At 38.3% G+C, this 25678-nt stretch overlaps 1 protein-coding gene across 3 annotated transcripts in view; it reads right to left on the bottom strand.

Annotated features, from left to right (window-relative positions):
• TBC1D23 (TBC1 domain family member 23) overlaps positions 1-17013 on the bottom strand; it is a 64206-nt gene extending 47193 nt beyond the window's left edge. Inside the window, exon 1 of one of the 3 annotated variants that reach the window (XM_030861024.2) lies at positions 16576-17013. In XM_030861024.2, coding sequence (XP_030716884.2) covers positions 16576-17000 — 425 coding nt within the window. In that variant the 5' untranslated portion in view covers positions 17001-17013. Of the gene's footprint in view, positions 1-6809; positions 6920-16575 lie in introns of those variants that run through there. The other 2 variants (XM_060297973.1, XM_070045431.1) reach the window with 2 other exon arrangements.
• Positions 17014-25678: the final 8665 nt, after the last annotated feature.

The following is a 25678-nucleotide window of genomic DNA, read 5'->3' as shown; positions in this document are numbered from 1 at the left end:
ATGGAATTTCAAAATAATTTAGGGATCACATAGTCAAATTATTTATTTATTTATTTATTTATTTATTTGCAGTATGCGGGCCTCTCACTGTTGTGGCCTCTCCCGTTGAGGAGCACAGGCTCTGGACGCGCAGGCTCAGCGGCCATGGCTCACGGGCCCAGCCGCTCCCGCGGCATGTGGGATCTTCCCGGACCGGGTCACGAACCTGTGTCCCCTGCATCGGCAGGCAGACTCTCAACCACTGTGCCACCAGGGAAGCCCCAAATAATTTATTTCTAAGTTTAAGTTAAACCAAGTAAATAAATGCATTAAAATACTGCCTCTCTTTAAAATGTGAAAATGCTTCTGAGGATAAATTTTCTGCTTTCTTTACTATCTTGGTGAGATTTTTGTTCAGTCATTTTCATATGGAACTGTGCTCCTTGTGACCAGTAGTTATGAGTGAAGGAGTAAGGCTTGGAGGGAAGTATGTGGCTCTAAAATGGCTTTTTCTAATTCTGAACAGCTAACTAGTCTATATGGCACTTATATTTTCTATTATGGCCTTTTTTGGTAAAACAGTCAAACAAAAGTCAACACACTATCTTTATATTACTTTATTTTAATGATATTATCCCATTTTTAAAAGTCATTTTAGAGAATTTGGTCAATGTATAAAAAAATATAAAAACCAACCACAAGTCGGGGCGGGGGATAAATTGGGAGGTTGGGATTAACATATACACACTACTATATATAAAATAGATAACTAAAAAGGACCTACTGTAAAGCACAGGGAACTCCACTCAATACTCTGTAATGGCCTATATGGGAAAATAATCTAAAAATGAGTGGATATATCCATATGCGTAACTGATTCACTTTGCTGTACACCTGAAACTAACAAAACATTGTAAATCAACCGTACTCCAATTAAAACTAAAAAAAAAAAAAAAAAAAACAGAAACAACCACAATTCTATTACCATAAGATTAACATTCCGTAAATAACTTTTCAGTTCTTCATATATATGTATGTGTGTAAGTGTATGTGTGTGTGTACAGAAACATATATACACATAAAAACTGTTATATTGAATATATGTATATTTTTAATAAGCGTATTTTTTAAAATATTTATTTATTTATCTATTATGGCTGCGCCAGGTCTTAGTTGTGGCATGCAGGATCTTTAGTTGCGGCATGTGGACTTCTTAGTTGCAGCATGTGTGAGGGATCTAGTTCCCCGACCAGGGATCGAACCCGAGCCCCCTGCATTGGGAGTTTGGAATCTTACCCGCTGGACTACCAGGTAAGTCCTTATATTGAATATATAATTTTATGCTCTGCAGGATTCACTCATTTATATTTTTCAAAAATATCACACACATTTCTCTGAGTCATTCAATACTCTTAAAAAATAAGATTTTTAATGGCTGAGTAACTGATTTGGCTGTCCCCCTACTGTTTGGTATTTATGTACTTTCTAAATTTTCCTTGTGCTAATCTTTTCCCACTTATCCTTAGCACAAATTCCCTCAAGAATTATTCAATAATCAATATTCTTTAATGTTAAAAGTTAGGTAATGCAGGCATCAAATATTATTTAGAATTATGATAGTATCCATTTGAACAAAAAACAAAATCGTGAAAGGTGGGTACTTCAGAGAAATGAAATAGGAATGAAACTTTCACTTCTCACATAGCATCAGTCAGTACAGCTTGAGTATACTTATAATACATATTATATTTGTATGTAGTTTTTGAATAATTTAAATAACATTTATGGATTCCTTTTTAACATATATACCTTTCACCAAGCAATAATTAAGAATGAGTAAAGTGAGTCAGCTACAGGCATGTTCAAAGCAGTGCTTATTTTAACTATGAAAAACTACACACAATGTAAGTTGTCCTAAAATGAGGAATTGATTTAAATCAGCAGATGGAATACTAAGCAACAGTTTAAAATGCTAAAAAACAATTAATAAAATGGAAACTGTTTATGATATTAAGGACATGTATTAAGTTTTTAAGAAAAAATTTTAAAATTAACATCCAGGGAGGAACCAAGATGGTAGAGTAGAAGGTATAATGTTATAAGTCATAATTCTAGTTATTACTTTAAAATGTATATCTCAGAAATAACTAAAAAAATAAAATAAAATTAACATCCAAGCATACATGTTTAAAAGAAAAAGTACATTATCCCCACTCCCCACCCAGTCTTTCCCATACACATGGGGAAGGATATTTAAAAAGTTTATTTCTACTGGTTTACTTACAGGGGAATTTTAATTTATTTTGTTTTGTTTTGTTTTAGGGGGGATTATTATCTGTATCCTCGAAAATGCACAAATACTTGCAAGGAGAAAAAAGATGATAAAAATTCTCACCTCAAACATATATGTCCTTGCTTAAAGTATTAAGTATCTACTACTTAAGACTACTTCACATAATCAGTAAGAAGAAAACAATGTGGCATATGTAACATACATATATTAATTTATTTTAGTTCTCTCATACTGAATACTGAAAGTGTAAAAAAAAATAAACAAGTGCAACCCATACAGACAACAAACTTTTCTAAAAGTTTAAATATATGGTAAACTTGGAAGGAAGTTAAAAGATGTAAAAATATTTGTTTCTATTTTTGAGCATGGAAGAAAATTAATTTTGGAGTAGGGATATCCTCCCCATGCTTCCTGTGTAAGGAGTTAAAAGTAGAGGGTGGAAGGGTGGCACAGATTTGCTATAAGAACTTTCATGTGGCTTCACTTTATGTCCTCAGTATTAATTCCATGGCCTAAGACTTCAAGCACATTCTTAACACCCTGAACTTCACTCCTCTGTCTTCCTGCCACATTCAGAAAGCTGCAAACTCCTAACAATGGGATAATCTAACCAGTTCTACTTTCTTTGTTCCTATACTCTGCTCACTGAGGACTTCATGGGAAAAGAAATTAAGACAACTTCATGATGCTATCATACATTCACCACCATCTATTTCTTCTAGGCATCAATGTTACCTAAAAATCTTCTATTTACCACTTTCTTCAGACTCCCTACCCAGCCCACTTTACCTCAAGTGACATTACTTCTGACTCCAAAGAGAAAATATAGGACAGCAGGCTTCTCTTCCCTTTGATCTCAGCCACTCTCCAAAACCAAACATAAGTAACTTATTATCCCAGACATCATTTCCTTCTTCCCTATATGCACAGATGTCTAGGTATCCTTTCTCTAGTCCAAGACTGATAACTTCACCTGGGTCTTATCTCCCTCATCCCTCCCTCCCCCACCCCGCCCCACCCCAACTCCTCTAGAGCCATGTGCCACCATTATCCCTCTCTCTCCTATCTTCCACTTCTCTTTCTCCACTGGCTCTTTCCTCTGAGCCATATACTCAAGTATTGCTATTAGAAACAACATCGATAATGACAACCACAAAAACTCCTCCAAACTTTCCTTTCACGTAGGTAACCAAACTCTTGGTTGTTCCTTTCCCAGCAAAGCTTTCTGAAAGTATTCTTGACAACATATGTCACCACTTCTCCCTCATCTTCCACTCAACTCCTCCTCTTACGCACCCAATCATTCCTCCTCCTTCTCTGACACCCACAACTCCAGAGGTACCACTCTCCCTATGCTCCTTCCTAATAATCAAACATTTACCTTAATTTGACCTTTCCAAAGCATCTGACGACTCTCCTTTCTCCAAAATAAAGATACACAGGGGCTTCCCTGGTGGCGCAGTGTTAAGAATCCGCCTGCCAATGCGGGGGACACGGGTTCAATCCCTGGTCCGGGAAGATCCCACATGCTGCGGAGCAACTAAGCCCATGCGCCACAACTACTAAGCCTGCGCTCTGGAGCCCACGAGCCACAACTACTGAGCCTGTGTGCCACAACTACTGAAGCTCTTGTGCCTAGAGCCCGTGTTCCACAACAAGAGAAGCCACTGCAATGAGAAGCCCGGGCACCGTAACGAAGAGTAGCCCCTGCTCGCTGCAACTAGAGAAAGCCCGCGCGCAGCAACAAAAACCCAACACAGCCTAAGTGAATGAATGAATTAATAAATAAATAAATAAAAACTACTCGTGTTTCTTTAAAAAAAAAAAGATACACAAATAGCCAATAAGTACATAAAAAGACACACATCATCATTAGCCATTAGGGAAACTCAAATCAAAACCACAATGAGAAAAAGGAAAACCCACAAAGGAGATGCCACTTCACACTCTCAAGGATGGCTAATACCAAAAAGTCATAATAGAAACTGGAACCTTCATACATTGCTGGTAGGAATGTAAAATGGTTCAGCTATTTTTGAAATTGGTTTGACAGATCCTCAAAATGTTAAAGTTGCAATATGACACAGCAATTCTACTCTTAGGTATACATACACACGAGAGAATACAATACATACACCACACAAAAACTTGTACATAAACCACAATGAGATACTATACAACACATCCATTAGGATGGCTAGTATCAAAAAAAAAGGGGGGGGAGGGGGCAAAAATATGGAGAAATTAGAATTCTTGTGCATCGCTAGCTAGTGGGAATGAAAAATGGTACAGCCAACTGTGGAAAAGTTTGGCAGTTCTTTAAAAAGTTGAACGCAGATTCACCATATTACCTCGCAATTCCACTTTAGGGTATATACCCAAAAGAACTGAAAGCAAGGATTCAAACAGGTATTTGTACATCCATGTTCACAGCAGTATTATTCACAACAGCCAAAAAAGTAGAAACAACCCAAATATTCATTGATGTATGAATGGATAAACAAAATGTGGTACATATATATATATATACAATGGAATGTTAGCCTTAAAAAGGAAGGAAATTCTGACACATGCTACAACATGAATGAACTCTAAAGACAAATGCTAAGTGGGGGAAAAAAAGTCACAGAAGGGCAAACAGTGTATGATTCCACTTATATGAGTTACCTAAAATAGGTAAATTCATAAAGACAAAAAGTAGAATAGAGGCTGGAGGTAGGGGGCAATGGGGAGCTATTATTTATTAGGTAGAGAGTTTCTGTTTGGGATGATCAAAAATTCTGGAAATAGACAGTGGTGATGGTTGCACAACATTGTAAATGTATTTAATGTCACTTAATTGTACATGTTAAAATGGCAAATTTTATGTTATGTATGTCTTATCACATTAAAAAAGGCAACAACAAAAAACTTCTAAAGAATATTTATAACAGTACTATATTATTCATAATAGCCAAAAAAGTAGAAACAATCCAAATGTCCATCATCTGATGAATAAATAAAATGTGTATTCATACACTGGAATACTAAGCAATAGAAAGGAATGAAGCGTTGATAACATGCAACACGTGTGAACCTTGAAAATTATGCTCAGTGAAAGAAATCAGACACAAAGGCCACATATGTATGATTTTGTTCACATGAAATGTCCAAAACAGGCAAATGTATAGAGATAGAAAGTAGATCATTATGACCTGGGGTGACAGGGGAATAAGACGGATGCTAATGGGTATGGGGTTTCTTTGGGGGTAATGAAAACACTCTAAACTTAGATCATGGTGATGACTGCTTAACTCTGGGAATATACTAAAACCAGTGAACTGTACACTTTAAATGGATGTATTTTTATGATTCATAAATTACATCTCAAAAAAGTAACTTCATTAGAAATAGTTTACAGACTCTTTAATTTAGGGCTTTAAGAGGAAGCTTTTGTGTCAACCCTCATTTACTACTTCAATGAAGGGAGTGTATCACTATGAAGGGTCCAAGCCTCACCTTAGCGTTGTTAAGGGGGTAACAGCTTGCCTTGCCTCTTTAACTTCTCAAATTGATACTACTTGCTAAATACCGGTGTGGGAAAGGAACAGACTCCTAAACAGTTGCCATGGCAGCTCAACAGCAAAAGCGTCAAAAATTAAGAATATAAAGGCTTAGAAACAATGTGTTACAGAGAAAATAATATAAAATTTAAAATCAGAAAACATGACATCAGATTCTATACAATTTTAACAGCCGTGTGACCTAAGATACAAACTCAGTTTCTTCACCTGTAAAACAGGGATAGTATCAGATACCATCCAATCAAAAGAGGTGGAGAGTATTTATACAACACATGAATTATCTCCTGTTCTACTAGACTATCACTTCCACTCCTCTTTCATTCCATCTTAATGACTACACCTTGCCTGAATCTGTCCTTTCCAACTTTCTTTTTCAGGACCGTCTCCATACAAGACTCCACAGGCATTGAAGATTCACTGTTTCCCCAAAAAGAAGTGTGTCAGACAGTGAGTTGCTGTTCGCATGAACCACTGCTGGGTACATGTGACACAAATCCTGAGGCACAAATGAGACAACAGTAAAGTGTGGAAAAAACTAAAATTAGAAGACAAGCGAAAACATGCGTGTAGGAATACTAAGTAACTCTTCATTTAGTCAAGATTAAATCTTTAAAGGCAAAGTAAGCACTCAATAAGTTTTTTTTAATAGAAAGCATACATATGAAATAATGAAGTAGCCCTAGAATTAAGCAATTAGTAATCATTCCCAGCAACTTATTAGATGGCCTGTATGACTTCCCAAAGCCTATTCAACTTCAAAATAGACTCTTGTCACCCAAAAGCATACTGAGATAAATTGCTAAAACACTTAGGACAGAATGTTTTCTGGGTTGGAAACAAATCGTTTTAATTCATCAAGCTTCTCAGTCTACCAAGTAAGCTAAGTCAACTTCACTAGTTTTCAAAATTCTTTAAAATCCAATCCTTTCCTGTAATTATTTAAAAAATCAAAGATTATAGTAGTTCAAAAAGACCATTTAGGGGCTTCCCTGGTGGCGCAGTGGTTGAGAGTCCGCCTGCCGATGCAGGGAATGCGGGTTCGTGCCCCAGTCCGGGAAGATCCCACATGCCGCGGAGTGGCTGGGCCCGTGAGCCATGGCCGCTGAGCCTGCGCGTCCAGAGCCTGTGCTCCGCAACGGGAGAGGCCACAACACTGAGGGGCCCGCGTACCGAAAAAAAAAAAAAAAAAGACCACTTAGGACCTAGAAATATACATAATCACCTAAGCTTAAATGCAGAGTACAGAGAAACTAGAGAAAACCCAAATTACCAATTTTTAAAAAAATTAATTTTGTGTCTTAAAATGGTCAGGATCTAAGATACATTATTATGTGATTACAAGAAAAATACAAAAACCGCATTACAGGGGAAATCAATAAAAGCCCAACACCTGCTGTGTAAACATCTTAAATGTGTTATTTCTACTGCAAAGGATATCGTTCAAACCTCTGACTGCTAGCAGTAGTAGAGTCATCCCTCCGTATCGGTTGGAGATTGATTCCAGGACCCGCTGCAGATACCAAAAACCCAAAGATGCTCAAATCCCTTATATAAAACGCCATAGTACAGTCGGCCTTCTGTATTCCCGGGTTCCAAAACTACAGGTTCTACACTCCTGTATATGGAACTCAAGGATACAGAGGGGTTACTGTATTAAACAGAGCCAAGAGATAAAATGGACTCAGAACTCTTCACTGAAAGTATTCCTAGCATTCAAATATATAAAGAACAATATAGTCTATGATTATTCTCCTTTCCCCCAATATTTCCACATTTGCTTATTCAAAAGGTCCTACATGTGACCTCCCTTTCAAAAAGTCATCTCTCTCTTTCCCTTTACGGTTCAACGCCCTGCAAACTGTAGTCTCCACTCGCCTCCACGTTGTCTCTTCTCATTCACTCAAACCCTCCATTGCTCTAATAAAACTGCTCCAAGGAGTCATTAGTCATCATTCCTGGTCCTCATCTTCTTCACATACTCTGCAAAGTTAGACTCTCTCATTAAAACACTCTGCCTTCAGTTTGCAGTACTTCTCCTGTAACTCTCTCTAACCCATGCTCTGAATTCTTTCCTCCCTAACAAAAGTATTCTTTTTTCAAATCTTCAATAAATATGTATTGAAGCACCTACTACATGCTAGCCACTGTGTGAGGCACTGAAGATCTAGCAGTAAACAAAGCCGGTGCTCTCATGTAGCTTACAGTCTAGCTGGCTCCTCCAAGGTTTTAGCCCAGGTCCTATTATCTAATCCCATTGAACAGAGACAGGAGCGGCTCTTTTTGAGCTGTAGTTCATTCCAATTTGTTTAGAATGTAAACTGCTGATGAGCACAGAGTAAACAATGACAGGCCAGCTTGCTCATGTATACACATTATACCCAGGCACAAGCTTCTGATCAATTATTTAAAACTCAAAAATAGCCAGCTAACTAGTCCTGAGCACCAGCAAATTGTGTAACAGTGACAAGTTGCACATATTGAGTTGTGGTTTCATGACTTAATTTGTGCCATCAGACTTCTGGTTATTTCTTAATGCCCAGGTCATGAGACATCAGCACCAAAGCTTTGTCTGAACTTATTTTGCTACTATTGTTAGCACACTTGTTACAAATTACTACCAAACCAAAACTCCTTACTTTGTTCCTGAATATTTTGTGTGACATTTGTTCGAAATGGAAATACCAGAACTTTGTTACAGATTTGCTTGTACAGTAGATATGGATGGAGTTGACCATAATATGTATTATGCAACTTATTTTAAAATACCAATCTCAAATTTTCAAAGCATTCTAACAGCAAATAGTATTATGGCACATTTGGAAATGACCATGACACCTTACAGTCCATGAGAGCACAATTTGTTAACTGCAAAATCTTGAAGTTATCTGGATTCTTGTCAGACACACTGTTACAGTATTTTAACAAAATGTATATTTGAATGCCAAGGGGAAAAACACCCCATCCACCAGCTTGAAAAAAAAAAAATAGTGAAACTATGTATCAGGATCAGATCCACAAAAGCAGCTTTGGGAGATTCCCCTATCAAATACTGTAATCCTCTGCAGAATTTGTGTTTAACTAGGATCTTGGCCAAGTAAAGAAGGTGCTAAATCTAGTCCTCTTGGCTTGAGATGACAAACAAACATGATAGCTACAATATTTCAGCACTGTGCAATAGGCAAAGGAGACAGTGATCACAGACTGCTCTGTAAACTACTAAAATTAACTACAGTACAAATGGACCAGATGCTTTAAATTTTCATAAACTTATTTTTTATCCATAATCCACATAGATCAAATTGCACCAATGGTATACCTTCTTCTGCTAAGAAAAAACTCAGGAATTTTTGTGTAAGCATTTAAAAAAACCGCTGCTTATAACTTTACCATATGTGTAATGTTGCAATGCATTTTCTGTAAGACTTGGCTTACAAAATGGAAGAACATCTCTCTACTAATGAGTAGTTAACTTTAGAGAGTGTTCTAAATCCTTTTCCTCTTCCATGCTTCCTCAAAATAAAAAGTCCCCAACACACTGTTCTTTTCTATACATATAAGGTGACTTTCTAGCACGCTTAAGGCAAAAAGAAATGCATCAGTGTCTTTCCCCTCACCCCCCAACCAAAGCACTAGTTTATCTGGAAACTGAAAATAGTGTATACCTTTTGCCTCAAAGAAAGAATGGGATGAAAACAGCACAAGTCAACACAAAACAGCAAATTACCTGTTTCTATTACAAATTTCCACTTTACTCAAAATGTAATGAGAAAAGAAATACCCCCAATAATCCTTTTCTTGAAACCATCATTTTGGAAGATAAAGGAGCAATTACTGCAAATGAAGTGACAATATTTGCAACATTTGGGCAATTCTTTCCAAAGGTACTTTACCAATGGAGATCATAGTTTGGCAAAGAAATACATAACGGATTTATTTTTTAAACCTGAATTCCAACATTAGTGAGAACTTATTCAATAAAAAAGGCTCTCGTTTATTTTCATGTCAGTGGTTAAATCTAAATGGAATCTACTAAATAAGCTCAAGAATGTTTGGTATTCAACTGCACACCCATATGAGATGAATACATCCTTCTATGCGTCACTTTTATACTTCAAAACAGAGACCAGAAACTCTGTAGAGGGACAATAACCACAAGGAAGCGATTTTAAAAGCAAGTTTCTTATTTCTCCTACATCACTGAATAAAAACAATGAAAAAATTACTGAGGTGAGAGTTATTAAAACTGTGTAATTGTTTACATGTTCTAATTAAATACCACTACTGTGCTCTCACAAACTAAATAAGTAAATCAAAAATTATAATTTTACTTCCATAAATGATACATATAATTGTATTACTTATATATTTACATATATTTAATATATAACTTATTACATAAATACATTTAAATATATAACATATTATATATATAATCTAGATGATATTTTTAACCATAATAGCTTTTTAAAATTTATTTATTTATTTATTTTTGGCTGGGTTGGGTCTTCGTTGCTGCGCGCGGGCTTTCTCTAGTTGCAGCAAGTGGGGGCTACTCTTCGTTGCGGTGCATGGGCTTCTCCTTGTAGTGGCCCCTCTTGTTGCAGCGCACAGGCTCTAGGGCACGCAGGCTCTAGAGCACAGGCTCAGTAGTTGTGGCGCACGGGCTTAGCTGCCCTGCGGCATGTGGGATCATCCCGGACCAGGGCTCGAACCCATGTCCCCTGCATTGGCAGGCGGATTCTTAACCACTGCTCCACCAGGGAAGTCCCTGTAACCATAATATCTTAAGATAAAAAACTAATCTATTTATGTGATTTTTGGCAAGAGATATGAGGACACATTATGAAAACCATAGAGATATAAAGTTATAGTATATAATGCTCTGTATCATATCCCACCATATCACTCATGAATTGTCCCTTCCTGTGGATGCAAGAAAAATAATGTGTTCCACAGCTTATGCATATCCTTAGAGCCTTGTAAAGTGCCACAGAAAATACACACCATATGTTCAACAAAGCACAACTTTGCATATTGTATGTTTCAAAACACATGGTCGACTGGGTATAGGATTAGCATATTTTTAACTGGGTTCTCTCTAGCTGTCTGTTAAAGTATTTGTGAACTATACACTGTACACACAATCAACTTTAGAAAGAGCACAGGGCTTAAAGAGCCATGAGTTTAAGTTCCAGATTTTCCACTCACTGGGTCTATTGTCTAACCTCCCTATGCCTGTTCTCTCATCTCTAACAAGGAAAGGACAATAATTCATAATTTCCCTTCTGCATAGAATTGTTCTAAGAGCCAAAATGAGATAGTATACAAAAGATAAAGCTCTACGTAAACACAGTATTTTCTTATATCTTCTTAGTGAAATTATTAAATACCACCATAGCAACTAGCTTTATGTAACAACTGCTTTAAAGTAATGAAAGCACATGCTACAGGGTTCTCACCCAACTACGAAATGCTATGTCTGCTTAGGGATAAGAAAAACCTCCTTTAACCTTGGAGAAGAAGGAAGATGTGAAACAAATTATTTAATTAGTCATCATTTTCTCGACTCAGGTCAAAAGGTAAGACAGACTCTTAAAAACAAATATACATTAAATTTCAGGAAATAGGTTTTTTTTTTTAATTGGCTCTTACTGCTCTTGCATTTCCACAAACAACAATTTGCTCTTATGAACCTAACATATGGGACTGATTTGTTTTCCATGTGTAATTCTCAATATCTAAATAAGTCACTTCAAGCATTGTCCCTTTTCAAGCTGTATAATCCTATACTACTCTGCTAAAGCATGTAATTTCCAACAACACAAGTACTTAAGTATCTTCAGAAGATATCTTCATGTATCTATTCCTAGGGCTAAAATGATGAAAAACTGCAGTGCCCAAGAATGTCAGAACAATGCACAGTTCTGGTTTTAAATGTTTCAAATTTTTTCTACAACACTACATAGCAGCTTGAATATAACCAGTATTTAGTTAATGTTTACTGAATGAATTAGGAATGCTTTGCCTCTATTTTGCTTTTTGATACATGGGGCGGGGCAGGGGGGCACTGTCTTTGGTTTATACCAAGTAGAATCCACATTTCACCATAAGCAGCAGAAAAGATTTGCCAAGCATACTTTATCAATTCTGTTCAGAAGACACCTACTCATGAGTTGGCTGTGTATCGCAGTACACTTAACTCGTGCTCCAGAATTACCTGAAGTGCCTCACTATACTCAGATAGGGAATGCACCTGTATTCTCAGCAGTGAGTACAAATAAATAGAAATAAATTAATTGAATACATTTCTTTAGCGTGCAAAAACCAATTACTAACTCTTACCTGTGGATATTAAAACATCCACAGGAACAAAATCCTAAAAGTGTGAATTATTATTTAGGAATTACCTCTAAAAACAGTAAAATCTGAATTACAATAATAACATTAATGTAAATACTATAAACAAAATAAGTCTTAATGTCTAATTTTTGTCTACCCTCTACTTACAGTTTACAAAATCTAACAGTTGTCACTTAAAAACTCCTAATTCCAGCCAGTAAGGTTCATTTTCTCTTCATTTTTTGTAAGGTAATATCTAGTCTTGCTATAACTACAAGCTACCAATATTCTTCTTAAGCAATGGGTTACATTCTCTTTCATATTAAATGTATTTCTTTATTGATTTTATCATGTCTGAAATTGCAATCACCTGCTCCCTAAGTGACCCTTTAAATCTCTATTTCAATGCTTATGAAATGGAAAGCACTGAGAGTACTATTCACAAAGTGCACAAAACTTTGAAAAAGACCCCATTATTCTCAAAACAATTCCTATTCGCATTTCAAATTACAACAATAGAAGCTTCTTTATGGAACTGATATTTCTACAATTTTAATAGAAGTTTAGCAACAATTTAAGAAAAGTTGTACAAAAAATTTTAAGTAAGCAAACTCAGAATACCAACAGTTGTTGTACAATCAATCTGTACACCAAAGAGAAAATTTTTTTTAATCATGACTTTAGATCTTAAGGAGTTATTTCAGAAAGAAAGCCTCAGAAAATGAAAGCCTCAATTTCAAAGCTGGTTTCTTCAATACCAAGAAGAATAATGACCAATCTTTAGACTGTAATAATTCAACATTTCTTTTATTTTCAAACCTGTAGCTTATACTAACTTTTTAATTAAACTTAAATCATTTCAAACTGTAAACATTTTTACAAGGATTTCTCCATGCCCTCTGAGCTTATATGGCTGCAATTTCAGAAAGTTTGAGAGCTGACACAGTTTCTGATAACCCTGGTTTTCCATAAAAAATGAGCATTACACCAGCAGACAATTACACAGCTCACAAAAACAATGGAGTCAGAAAATTTATATGAATTGACAGCTTGGTATATTACTGCACATGATTTCACAAAAGTCTGTATTCATTCATACACACATTCAGACAATAAACATTTACTGAGCCACCTGCCCATGAGAAGTTCGCTAGCTAAAGAGCAATGATAAATCATGTAGTCAGATAAATTATAGTATAATTATGTAATATATATAGTATAATGTATTAGGTGATACACTATAACATACAGAGAGATAACATACATACAGATATTCCTCTGACCAACTCATTCGAAGATACACATTATCTAGAACCTTGATAACCAGAGTATGGTTCATGAACCAGAAATGCCATCACCCAGTAGCTGGTCAGTCAGAAATATGGAATCTCGGGTCCCAAGCAAATCTACTGAATCAGAATCTGCATTTTAACACGCTCTCCAGGTAACCCCAATGCAAATTTAAGTTTTGAGAAACACTGATCTAGAACATAATTGAAAAACTGTAAATAAGTAAAAGTGACATCTTGTACTTTTAAGCTCTTCAGGCCCCATCCTGAGCCTTTTTACAAATGAATAGATAATTTAACAAGTTCAGTTACTTACCTTCACAGATCAGGAACAAACTGGGAGATACCACTGACAACAAAGAAAGAAAACAGGAAAAACTAATAAAAAGCAATCTCAAAAAGGGATGGCTATAGGGGACCATTTAAACAGCAACAATCTACCCTTCCTGCCTAAATAGGCCCGAAAGGTGTCAGTGTGTTACAGAAATATAACAGTTATTGATGTTCTTAAATGTGTCTCCTCTAACTAGTCCACAAATTCCTTGAGGACAGGGACCTAGTTTTATTTATTTATTTATTTATTTATTTATTTATGCGGCACGCGGGCCTCTCGCCACTGTGGCCCCTCCCACCTCGGAGCACAGGCTCCGGACGCTTAGGCCCAGTGGCCATGGCTCACGGGCCCAGCCGCTCCGCGGCATGTGGGATCTTCCCGGACCAGGGCAGGAACCCGTGTCCCCTGCATCGACAGGAGGACTCTCAACCACTGCGCCACCAGGGAAGCCCTAGTTTTATTTTTATACACTTACATTTGTAAACTGAATGACCTTAAATCATTAAGATGAGTTTGGTTAGGCAATGAGATATATAATATATTTCACAAAAATTTCTATCTAAAAAAATTACAATAAAAATATCACAGCATTTTTTTTAAAAAAAGAATAAAGCCTCTCCATTCTATAACAACCCAATTAACAAGCACTCTGAGAACAGAGGCTTCACTGAACTTGTGGCTCCAAATCCGAATCTTTTCTGACTCTATTCAAACTCACTTCTAGGGGACCAGTGCATGGAGGGAGTAGAGAAAAAGATTAGAAGAGAATGGAGGGAGAATAAAAATCAGAGAACACTCAGGGTTCCTCCACTCGTAAAAATAAAAAGAGAAAAATGGGAAGCCTCACCAAAGATACAGAAATGCCAGAGAGAATACTACCTCTAGCAACCATTCACTCCATGGTCCTTGCCCCTGTGAATCAGACACCTGCTCACAATCCTCCTAACCTAAGAACTTAAAGACACCTTAGCTCTAGAAACACTTCCCCTTGTGGCCTTCAATCAGCTATTACAGCCAGTTTATAATACAACAAATTCACTCTTCCAAAACAGCAAATTTCATGATGTTCTAGTCCTTACGCTCCAGACAAATCATTAGTTTTCTTGCCTATGTCCTTGCTCATGCTATTACTTCATAGAGAACTTTCTGCTCTGTTAATCTGACCCTACATGTTAGCCACCAGCCATGTGTGGCTATTTAACATTTGAAATGTGGCTAAACCAGACAGAGATGTATGATAAATGTAAAATACACATCGAATTTTAAGACTTGGTACAAAAAGGATGTAACAGTATTGTTTTTTTAAACAATGATTACATGTTGAAATAATATTTTGGATATATTCAATTAAATAAAATAGATAATTAAAATTAATTTCACCTGTTTCTTTTTAATGTGGCTACTAGAAAATTTAAATTACATGTGTGGTACACGTTACACTTCTATTGGACAGTGCTGGTCTAGATCCTACTCATTCTTCAAGGCCTAATTCAAACACTTCCAGCCCTGTAAAGCTTTCCCCAATGACTCCAAGTGGACATGGTTTCTGTCTCCCTGAACTTTCATATCACTTTTCTTCACACTCCCAAAGAACCAGAGGAATTTTACCTTCTTACTGAGTGTTCCTATTACAGCTCCCCAACACCAAGATAAGCAAATCGAGAAAAGAAACTACATCTAGGTCACATAAATTTTCATCCTACACCTTGGAGAGTGCATGTACTAAGGTGATGCGAGATGTCTGCTAATTGAGACTTGAACTTCTCAATTACTATATTATCTATCCCTTTCACCGATTTCCATTTCTTCCTGAGGAATTAAACTCCATGTCTACAAATGTCCTGGATTATAATTAGAGTGCCAGTGAGCTGTACATATATGATGAACAAGCAGATCTAAAACTAATACCGGCAGTCAATACACTTACATCAATTGTAAAAATTCTACAAGCCTCTAAAGGTTCCACTTTTTTTTTTTTACACTGCTGTTCCTAAAATTGTATTGTGAAGATCAATTAATTCAAAAGTAGGAGACTTTCCCAGAGATTAACAACACTGGGTGACTAAAGTCTACCAAAATTGTCCGAGATCCTCCCACAACCCTGAGAATAGACCAGGTAAGCATACAAAGGCTTGAGTAAAGCAAGAACAGTGTCTTATATCGCAACCAAATCTCTGAAATCGAGCTGTGAGGAAAGTGGTAGGAAGGGAAAAGACGACTTGTGTGCAAGAAACGAAGGGTGTTAACTATTGGAACGCGAAACGAGAAATAAAACCTAGCACAAAAAATGTCTGAATTATGTGGGAGGGATCCTCCCTGGGTGTATCTCTCAACCTCTGAACCCTCAGGCAAAGGTCGCGGTGGTCATTTCAAGAGTCTTTTCTTCAAATGGTATTCCAGTGCCTGAGATCTGCACCCGCGAATCTTCCTTCCTCACCAGCCTATTCTGACTCCCCGGGCCAGGAATTCCGGCCAAACCCAACCCTGAAGCCACCCTTCTCCAGCACAGTTTGGAAACCGGCGGATGAACCAGGAGGGCCGAACTGAGACCCAGCAGCTGGACGACACCCCTCTCCCATCGAGTCCGGGCTTAGCCCCTTGGGCAGGACTGGGCTGACAGAGGAGAGCCAGTAGGCAGAGGGGGCGGGGCAGGGCGTCGGACTTCGAGGACGGGTCTTCCCGTTCCATGCCGGCGCCTGCCGGTGCCGCGGGGACCCGCAAGGTGGTGACAAGGCAGAATAGAAAAGCAGTGCAAAGCAGCCCGGGGCTTTCACTCACCAGCCGTCGCCCCCCGACGTTGGCAGTGGCAGGACCTCTTCTCCTTCCGCCATTGCTGTTGACGTCCACGTCACTTTGCCGAAAAGTGGACCTGGCGCCGAGGCCGACTCAGACCCAACGTCGTAAAAGGTCCTCGGAAGTCTGGGACTGAGCTTCTGGAGAGGGAAAGGAAGAGGGAAGAGGCGACAACGCGAAGAACGCAACGTCACGACGTCCCGAGGGCGAAAGGTAACTTGGAGGAGGAGACGTGGAGAGCCGCTACCCCATCCAAAGACTACATGTCCCAGGATGCCGCGGGGACCGGGCCGGGCGCAGTGGGCGGGGCTTGGCGAGGGCGTGCGTCCCAGTAGGAGGCCCTTGAGAGGGTCGCTTCTTGGCGTGCAGTTAGCGTCTTCTTTGCGTCTTGGCGTCCTGCTTAAAGTCATGTTTGACTGTCTTAAATAGTGGAGAGGCGGGGGGGGGGGGGGGGAATCCTACAGGGAGGGTGGAGATAGGAGCATAGCCACATTTGGGCCATTTCCTAGTGCAACAGCTGTGTTTGAGAAAAGAGTGGGATGTAAGGAAAAGGCACGCTCACCTCTGTTTGTGGGGCGCGGTCAGAAGTACAAATGGAGGCCACGTACTTTATGTTTGAATACTTTAAAAGTTTTTTTTTTTAAAGCTAAGCAGTAAAGGAAATATGTTCTAGCCTCCCACCTTTATAAACATATCTTTCTAACAACATAGAAGGGCAAGTCCAAATTTAGAATTCTAGAACTCTGGATTTCCAAGCAGGGAGAGCTGCCAAGTTTCTTCTCTTCCCACCCTACTTCCCCTTCACTCCACGTGGGTGGACTCCTCGGCCTCCACATCCAAGCTCGGTGTCTACCATCACCAGCAAAGCGCCGGCTTTTAGTTTCCCCTTGACCATACCTGGGCCTAGGGCTGAGCACAGGGTTCAGGAAGATGGACCTAGGGAAATGCTTTTGTAAGCCCTGGACCTAATGCTGATGAAGTAAAGCCACATGTAACAATATGGATTAATCTGGAAAATATGATGTTAAATGAACAAAACATTGTGGAAGGGTAGGTAAAGTATGGTGTCATTTATATTTGGCTTTAAAAATAGGCAGCACAATATACATTTTTATAGAATGTATGTGCTTTTAAAAAATGCACAAGAATGATATATAGAAAAATTGGAATGGCAGTTCTCAAAGATAAACAAAACCAGACATTAGTTAAGTAGTGAAAACAGATGTTATTCAGAAACTACGGACAGTAGGGGCGTGGGCTGAGCTCCATTCTGATTTGTGCAGAGGTGATTAGGGGTTTTAAAGGGAGAAAGAGGGAGCAGGGAGAGCGGGACTCAGAGGCAGACAAGTGAAAAATTACAAAGCATTGGTCAGTGTAATTGTGATTAGACCAGCTGTGTCTGCTAGCTGGTAATTTTCGAGGTTAGGATTCTTCCCTCGCACAGAGCCTGAGAGACAGAGACCCTGCCCTTCTTGATGATTACATTTCAAAGGAATGGCTCTCAGGTCCTTGAGAAGGACACGTCTAAGTTGTAATAGATACATATTCACAGATGTAAGCCCTTTGTAGTAAATGCTCCAAGAGACGTCAGTAACCTATCATCAGGTGTTGGCTAGATCAAACAGTAAACTCTGCTGGCAGCCATTGCACTTTCTCAATCAGGCATTTTAATGGGGTTCATTGGAGGCCAGGGTCATCCTAGGGACACAGCCTTAAGTTGCTGAAGACCATGCTAGAGTTTGATCAAGTCTCTTAGTGCAAGAGTTTGGACAGAGTGCCAAAAGTTCTGCAGTTCTCACAGTTACATTTGTGGGAGGAGAGGAAATGGCTTCAATTATATTTTTAATATTTTGTTTCTAAAGAGCTGAGAAATGGCTACATAGGTGTTCAGTATTCTTTATAGAGTCTATACTTTGGTGTCTAAAATGTTTCATAATTTTAAAAACTATTTGATTAAATATGCACAAAGCATAGTACAGCTCTTTCATTTACAACCAAAAACATGTTCATTCTCTTCCCAAAGGGGAAATAATACAGAGCCACATTATTGCACCTACTTCTAAGCCAAGGATCTCTGCATGATGTTCAGTCCTTCTATGGGGAAACATTTTTTTTAATATGGAGTGAGAGTTTAGATAACAGCTATCAAAAAGAATAAAAGACATGAATCTAGGTCAAATTACTATCCTGATATTCAGGACCTCTGCTGGGTCTCTTCAATTGCTGTCAGTGGATTTTCAGAAGTTTTCTAAAATGTTTTGTAAAACTGTTAATTCAGTGACATGACAAGCAGTTGTTCATTGATTAAGGTGATCATAACCCTCAATTGTAATTCATTCTCAGTGTAATTAAAACAGTGACTGCTTAATACTCCATGTGGTAAAAGTATTATTCCATTTAAAATATATCAAGTGTTTGCTTGTGTTTGATATCCAGGCTCCTGAGTTAGCACAGACTCCGTGGTTGATGAGTTTTCTGATAAGTCCTTCCTCTTCATTTGGATCCAGTTTGTCCACATTTTCCCCAACATGCCTCACTTCCTGAGGTGACAAGGATATCACTATGCCCAAAGAACATTTTATAGATGGCTACAAGTTTTTATGGGTGTAACTTTCTGAGTATTTTTGTGCTTTAAAAAAAACCCTCAAAGTCCTGCCTTTTACCTGGATTGTTATGAGCTTTAAAAAATATAAGTATGGGATTACAAGTAGAATTTGTTAAATTCTAGTAGTAAATCTCTGCTTAAAAAAAAAAATTTCAAGAGCTAGAGAAGATTTTATTATGAAATTATCTCCCTGTATTTTCTTTCTTTACTCTTTTCTCCTAATTATGAGAAGATTCCATCAATGACACTAGAAGCTCTCTCTGCTTTTATATATCTTTCTGGAACAGAGGAAGTTGGAATTTCTTTTTTCATAGACCTGGTGATGCTAATAGTGCTGACCATCTGGATCTGTGCACAATGCAGGCATTCCAAGATATATCTTCATGAAAGGCACATCCTATCACCCACATAGGGTGTGTTATCGGCCTGCACTTCTGCAGCTATTTGTACTCCCGTGCCCAAATAGAAAAGTATGGTATTATTCTATATTATCCTTGGATAAAATCAAACTGCATTTTTATAAAGGGAAAATTAAAGTTTCTTGGTTTTGAATGAAACTGTAAAAAAAAAGAGAATATTTTTCATCTATTATTTGGTGTTGCGTGCCATATAACTATGTAATTCATATTGTATTATATGTACTTAAGTCATATTATGACACAGTCTATTCTCAATAAATATTTGTTAAATGAACTGAAGATTTTTTTTGAAGTATTTTGGAATAGTTGAAGTCATTCAGCTATATAGAAACAGCTGGTTGGGATTGGGGGCAAGTGTTGAGCAAACAGTGATAACAAAATATTTCTCCCTTATCCTTCTAGTAGTTGTCTTTGCTAATTGAAGTTGACTCTTAATAGGTTATATAGATGGACCCAAAGTAAACATTTGGACAGAGATTGACCCATTCTTGGGTTTGGGATAGTTATGCTTTAACGTGGGAGCCTGTTTCACTCTTTCCTCATTCCAGATTTGCTCCCAAATGTTCCAGACAAAAGGCTCTTATTAGGGTTGAGTCACTGCTGGTTAGAAACAGAGATTGTAAACAATATGTTAGCTGGAACTAGCCTTCATTTTAAAAACTTAACTTCTTGCCTTTTGTGAGTTCACACACTCACAATATGTAAACAGTATCTTTAGACAATGGCTGTGCTATTCTTTACGTATAATCTGTCTCCATTCACCTCATACACTTATACTCACCCTTCCTTTTCGGCATATGTCTTTCCAAATAAAAGAGTTAGCAAGCAACCATCTAAGGTAATTGGATGAAATTGCATGATATATGCTTTTAACGATATGTGTAAGAAATACAGGTATGTATTACAATTTCTATGAATATGTTATTTACAGACTGGTTTCTCTAATACCCATGCTAAATTGTACAGCTTATCCCACTCCTGGGCATATACCTGGACAAAACTATAATTTGAAAAGATACATGCACCCCTATGTTCATAGCAACACTATTCACAATAGCTAAAACATGGAAACAACCTAAATGTCCATCAATAGGTGAATGGATAAAGAAGATGTGGTACATGTATACTATGGAATACTACACAGCCATAAAAAAGAATGAAATAACACCATTTGCAGCAACATGGATGCAACTAGAGATTATCATACTGAAGTACGTCAGAAAGAGAAAGACAAATACATATGATATCACTTGTACGTGGAATCTAAAATATGGCACAAATGAACCTATCTACAAAACAGAGAGACTCACAGACATAGAGATCAGACTTGTGGTTGCCAGGCGGAGGCAGGGAGGGAGAGAGATGGACTGGGAGTTTGGGGTTGGTAGATACAAACTATTACATTTAGAATGGATAAACAACAAGGTCCTACTGTACAGCACAGGGAACTACATCCAATCTCCTGGGATAAACCATAATGGAAAAGAATATTTAAAAAAAGAATGTCCATATGTGTATAAATGAGTCACTTTGTTGTACAGCAGAGATTGACACAACATTGTTAAGTCAACTACACTTCAATTAAAAAAAGAAAAAAAAAGAAATTGTACAGCTTATCACTGTCATTACTACATTCCAAATTCACATAAGAAGAATTAAAAGGGCTTCCCTGGTGGCGCAGTGGTTGAGAGTCCGCCTGCCGATGCAGGGGACACGGGTTCGTGCCCCGGTCCGGGAAGATCCCACATGCTGCGGAGCGGCTGGGCCCGTGAGCCATGGCCGCTGAGCCTGCGTGTCCGGAGCCTGTGCTCCGCAACGGGAGAGGCCTCAACAGTGAGAGGCCCACGTACCACAAAAAAAAGAATTAAAAAATTAAGTAAAAAGAATTCTTAGGATATAATGAATATGAAAATGACCACAGAAACAAAAGCATTTAAAACATTTAGATGAAGAATTTCTTCTCTATAATTTTGCTCACACTTTTTTCTAGACAATATCAACTACTTCTGTGTTGTTAATTGCCATCTGTAACTCCTAAATCTGTATTTCCAACCCTGTTCTTTTATAGTTTGCATGTATGAATCTAGCCATCCGCTGGGAGCTTGCACTTGGATGACCCACATACACTCCAAACTCAATATTTCTAAAACCAAACTCATTATGTCTACCTGCTCCCCAGTCCATTCCATTTCTATAGAGGTAAATGGTTTTATTATGTATCTAGTCATCTAAGCCAGAAACTTGGGAATTATTCTAGCTTTCTTTCCTTTTTATTTCCCATGGGTCATCATGGACCTATGCATATTTTCCTCCCTAGGTATCTTTCAAGTCAGGTCGTTCTCACCACCCCTGCAGTTTTTATCTTGCTTTTGCTCCTCATTTTGTTTTGCATGAAGGGAGTCTTTAATTAGTCTCCAACCTCCTTCCACTCTCTTCCCCAAAGAGTCAACACAGGCTCTACACTAGGGGTTCAAACTGGCAGCCCTCAGGCTAGATTTACTTAGCAACTTATATTCTCTTGTCATTTTTAATCACTTGAATATCTTTATACACTTTTCAGTTTGTCTCCTCCACCACTCCCCACCACTTGAGACCAGCCCCCAATTTACACATTTTTTATTTGCTTGATCCTCAGAGGTATTTGAATTTGTGACTCTTGTTTCATATGTCTAAAATGGAAGTTTACCTAAAATCCTTCGATTGCCCATTATCCCCTATAAAGAATGTCTAAATTCTTTATCATGGATACAATACTCTCAGAATCTTGAGTACTTTCCCATCTTCCCTTTTAACATATGCTTCAGCCATTCTATATTTTTTTAAGTCAGTTGCTTGATTTTTTAAAAATATTTATTTGGCTGCGCCGGGTCTTAGTTGCAGCACACGGGATCCCTAGTTGTGGCATGCGAAATCTTTCTTCTTTTAGTTGCGGCATGCGGTATTAGTTCCCTCACCAGGGATCAAACCCAGGCCCCCTGCATTGGGATTGTGGAGTCTTAACTGCTGGACCACCAGGGAGGTCCCTCAGCCATTCTATATTTACAGGCCCCAGATATGCCCTGCTGCTCCATGACTTTATGTCTTTGTTAAAACTTGCTTCCTCTGCTTTGTTACATTCTAACTTCCTTCAACTGGTTACACTTAGCCATATGGCTTGAGCAACATTTTCTTTGTAACCCTCTCTCTCAAGCAGAATTATTCATTCCTGCCTTTTGCTATCACTTCCCCTTAAATATTCCTCAAAATTATATGCTTATATATTTGTTTTCTCTACTAGACCTGATATCCTTGGGACCAGCTTAATATGTCTTTACATTTCTAGTGCATAGCATAGTACTTGATACATAGCTGTAATCTGCTGTATGAGTAAATGGATGAATGGACTGTGTGCATGCGTGTGTGTGTGTGTGTGTGTGTATGTGTGCGTGTGTAACATTATTACTGCAAACACTTATAGACCATTTATCATGTCCTAGGCATTGTTCTAAGCACTTCTGTTAACTCATTTAATCCTCCCAACAGCCCTATAAATTAGTAATGAATAAATATGAAATCAAGTTAGATCAAATAGGCAAGTAGTTTTCTATTATGATTTAAGAAGCATTTCTTTAGAAGTAGAAATGATTGTCATGTTTGTATTAAATTAAAAAAATAAGTTAATGAAGACACACAAAAGAAGAAGAGGGAGGACATTACTTCAGGGTCCTTATGCATCACAAGTAGGTGCAATTGCTCGATTGAGTGTTTCTGCTTCTGCTTAATGAAATCCTTCCTGGGAGAGGCAAAATCTTGTGTCATCCTTTCTAACCTGAAGCAAATTAATTTCTTCCTGCCATAAAAACGTTATTATTTTTTAAATCTTTGATTTGTATAAAGCATTTGGTGATAATCTGTGAGCAGACACAAAGCCTATATCCACAGATAATGATATCTGCTTCAATTCTGTCTAGTCACAGTCTTTTTTTTTTTTTTTTTTTTGCAGTACGCGGACCTCTCACCGTTGTGGCCTCTCCCGTTGCAGAGCACAGGCTCCAGAGGCGCAGGCTCAGCGGCCATGGCTCATGGGCCCAGCTGCTCCGCGGCATGTGGGATCTTCCCGGACCAGGGCACAAACCCGTGCCCCCTGCATCAGCAGGCAGACTCTTAACAACTGCACCACCAGGGAAGCCCTAGTCACAGTCTTTACAATGTCCTAAGAGGCTCTACATAATCTGCAACCCCAGTGTTCCCTCCATCTGGAAATCTCTTTGCCCAGATATATTTAGGCTCAGTGGGTACATAGTTTTCAGGTAGGCAGAGATAAGGAAAAGAACTTCAGGGAGGGACTGACAAGATCAAATGCAGAAAAGCACCAGGCATGTTGGTGGTTCAGAGAGTAGGCCAGTGATGGGAGAGACAGTTCAGCCAGGATCTGGCAGGGAATGGAGAGCAACTGAAGGTTCTCAAATATTAGAGGACTCTATGACCCAAGGACAGTTTTACAAAGATTAACAGTTGGATTGAAGGTAGACGAGATCAGAGACAGGGAGGTCAGCCAGGGGCCAGTAAGATCCTAAACTGGGATATTAGCCATAGAGCTAGAAAAAAGTAATAAAAATGAGAAAGATTGTGGGAAGAGAAAGATTATGAGAGACCGAGTTCCTGATCAGATATGAGACAAAAGAAGGGGTATGTTGTCCTGATGATAGTAGCCACAGCAGGAGCAGAGCCCTCAGGAGGGATCTGTTGCAGATAGAGGTTTGATGGAAATGGGATATATTAGGCAGTTGGAAATAGGGCTGTGGCCCAGAAAATGGACTAGGTCTAAGGATACAAATCCTGTAAAATTCTGATTCTGGTTCTTTCTGTAGGATGAGAGGTAACCAATCAGGAGACAGAGACTGGCAATGGGCACTCTCATATGCCACTATGGGAAGTGAATTTGTGCAAATGTTTTTGGATTAGAATTTGGAAATACTCATCAACATCTAAAGTATACGTACCTTTTGAAATATTCTCTGTAGAATTTACCTTACAGAGATATTTGCACAATTGAGGAAGAGCATATACAAGGATGCTCAATGATGTACTGTTTGGCTTGTAATGGCAAAAAAAATTGGAATCAACTTAATTGTCCATCATTGGATGGTACCTCTATATGATGAAATATTATGTTGCTGTTAAATATAATAGAATGAGGTAAAGCTATATATAATGACACAGAAAGGTGTCTACCATGTATTAAGCAAAAAAAAGCAAGTTGTAGATGTGTTAATTAACTAGACGGGAGGAATCTTTTCACAATGAATAAGTATATCAAGTCATCACCAAGTACACTTTATTTTTTTCATGTACACTTTAAATATCTTTCCATTTTGTCAATTATACCTCAATAAAGCTGAAAATTTTTCAATTAAAAAAACCTCTTGGGCTTCCCTGGTGGCGCAGTGGTTGAGAGTCCGCCTGCCGATGCAGGGGACACGGGTTCGTGCCCCAGTCCGGGAGGATCCCACATGCCGCGGAGCAGCTGGGCCCGTGAGCCATAGCCGCTGAGCCTGCGCGTCTGGAGCCTGTGCTCCGCAACGGGAGAGGCCACAACAGTGAGAGGCCAACGTACCGCAAAAAAAAATTTAAAAAAATAAATATAATGCAGTCCTTCTCCCAACACTCCCAATATTTAAAAACAAAAAAAAAACCTCTTAAAGTTCCCCTCCCACCCCATGACCACTAACAGAAGAGTTCAGTTGGTGCATGTTCTGGTTCTACCTAGCCTTGAAAAGCTGGGTCCAACAGCAAGTCGCTTCTCCATGCCCCAGGAATTGTGTTAACCATTTTCTTTATTTTTAAATAAAACAGAAGGGTGGGGAGAAAAGCAAGTTGCAAAATGGTGTGTCTAATATAATTCCACTTTTCAAAAAAAGTGAGATATATATTTGGACATGCACACAGAAAGGTCTAAAAGAATATGTGGAATTGTTAACTGTGATAGTTTAGGTTGGGCACGACTTAAGGGGACATTGACCTTCTATAAATTGTTAGACGTTTTTTCCACTGAGCATGTATTATTTGTAATAAGAATAAAAGT

Source organism: Globicephala melas, chromosome 4, assembly GCF_963455315.2.
Source record: "Globicephala melas chromosome 4, mGloMel1.2, whole genome shotgun sequence".
Taxonomy (NCBI): domain Eukaryota; kingdom Metazoa; phylum Chordata; class Mammalia; order Artiodactyla; family Delphinidae; genus Globicephala; species Globicephala melas.
The sequence above is the reverse complement of the archived record's forward strand: the minus strand, read 5'-3'. Positions and strand labels throughout refer to the sequence as shown.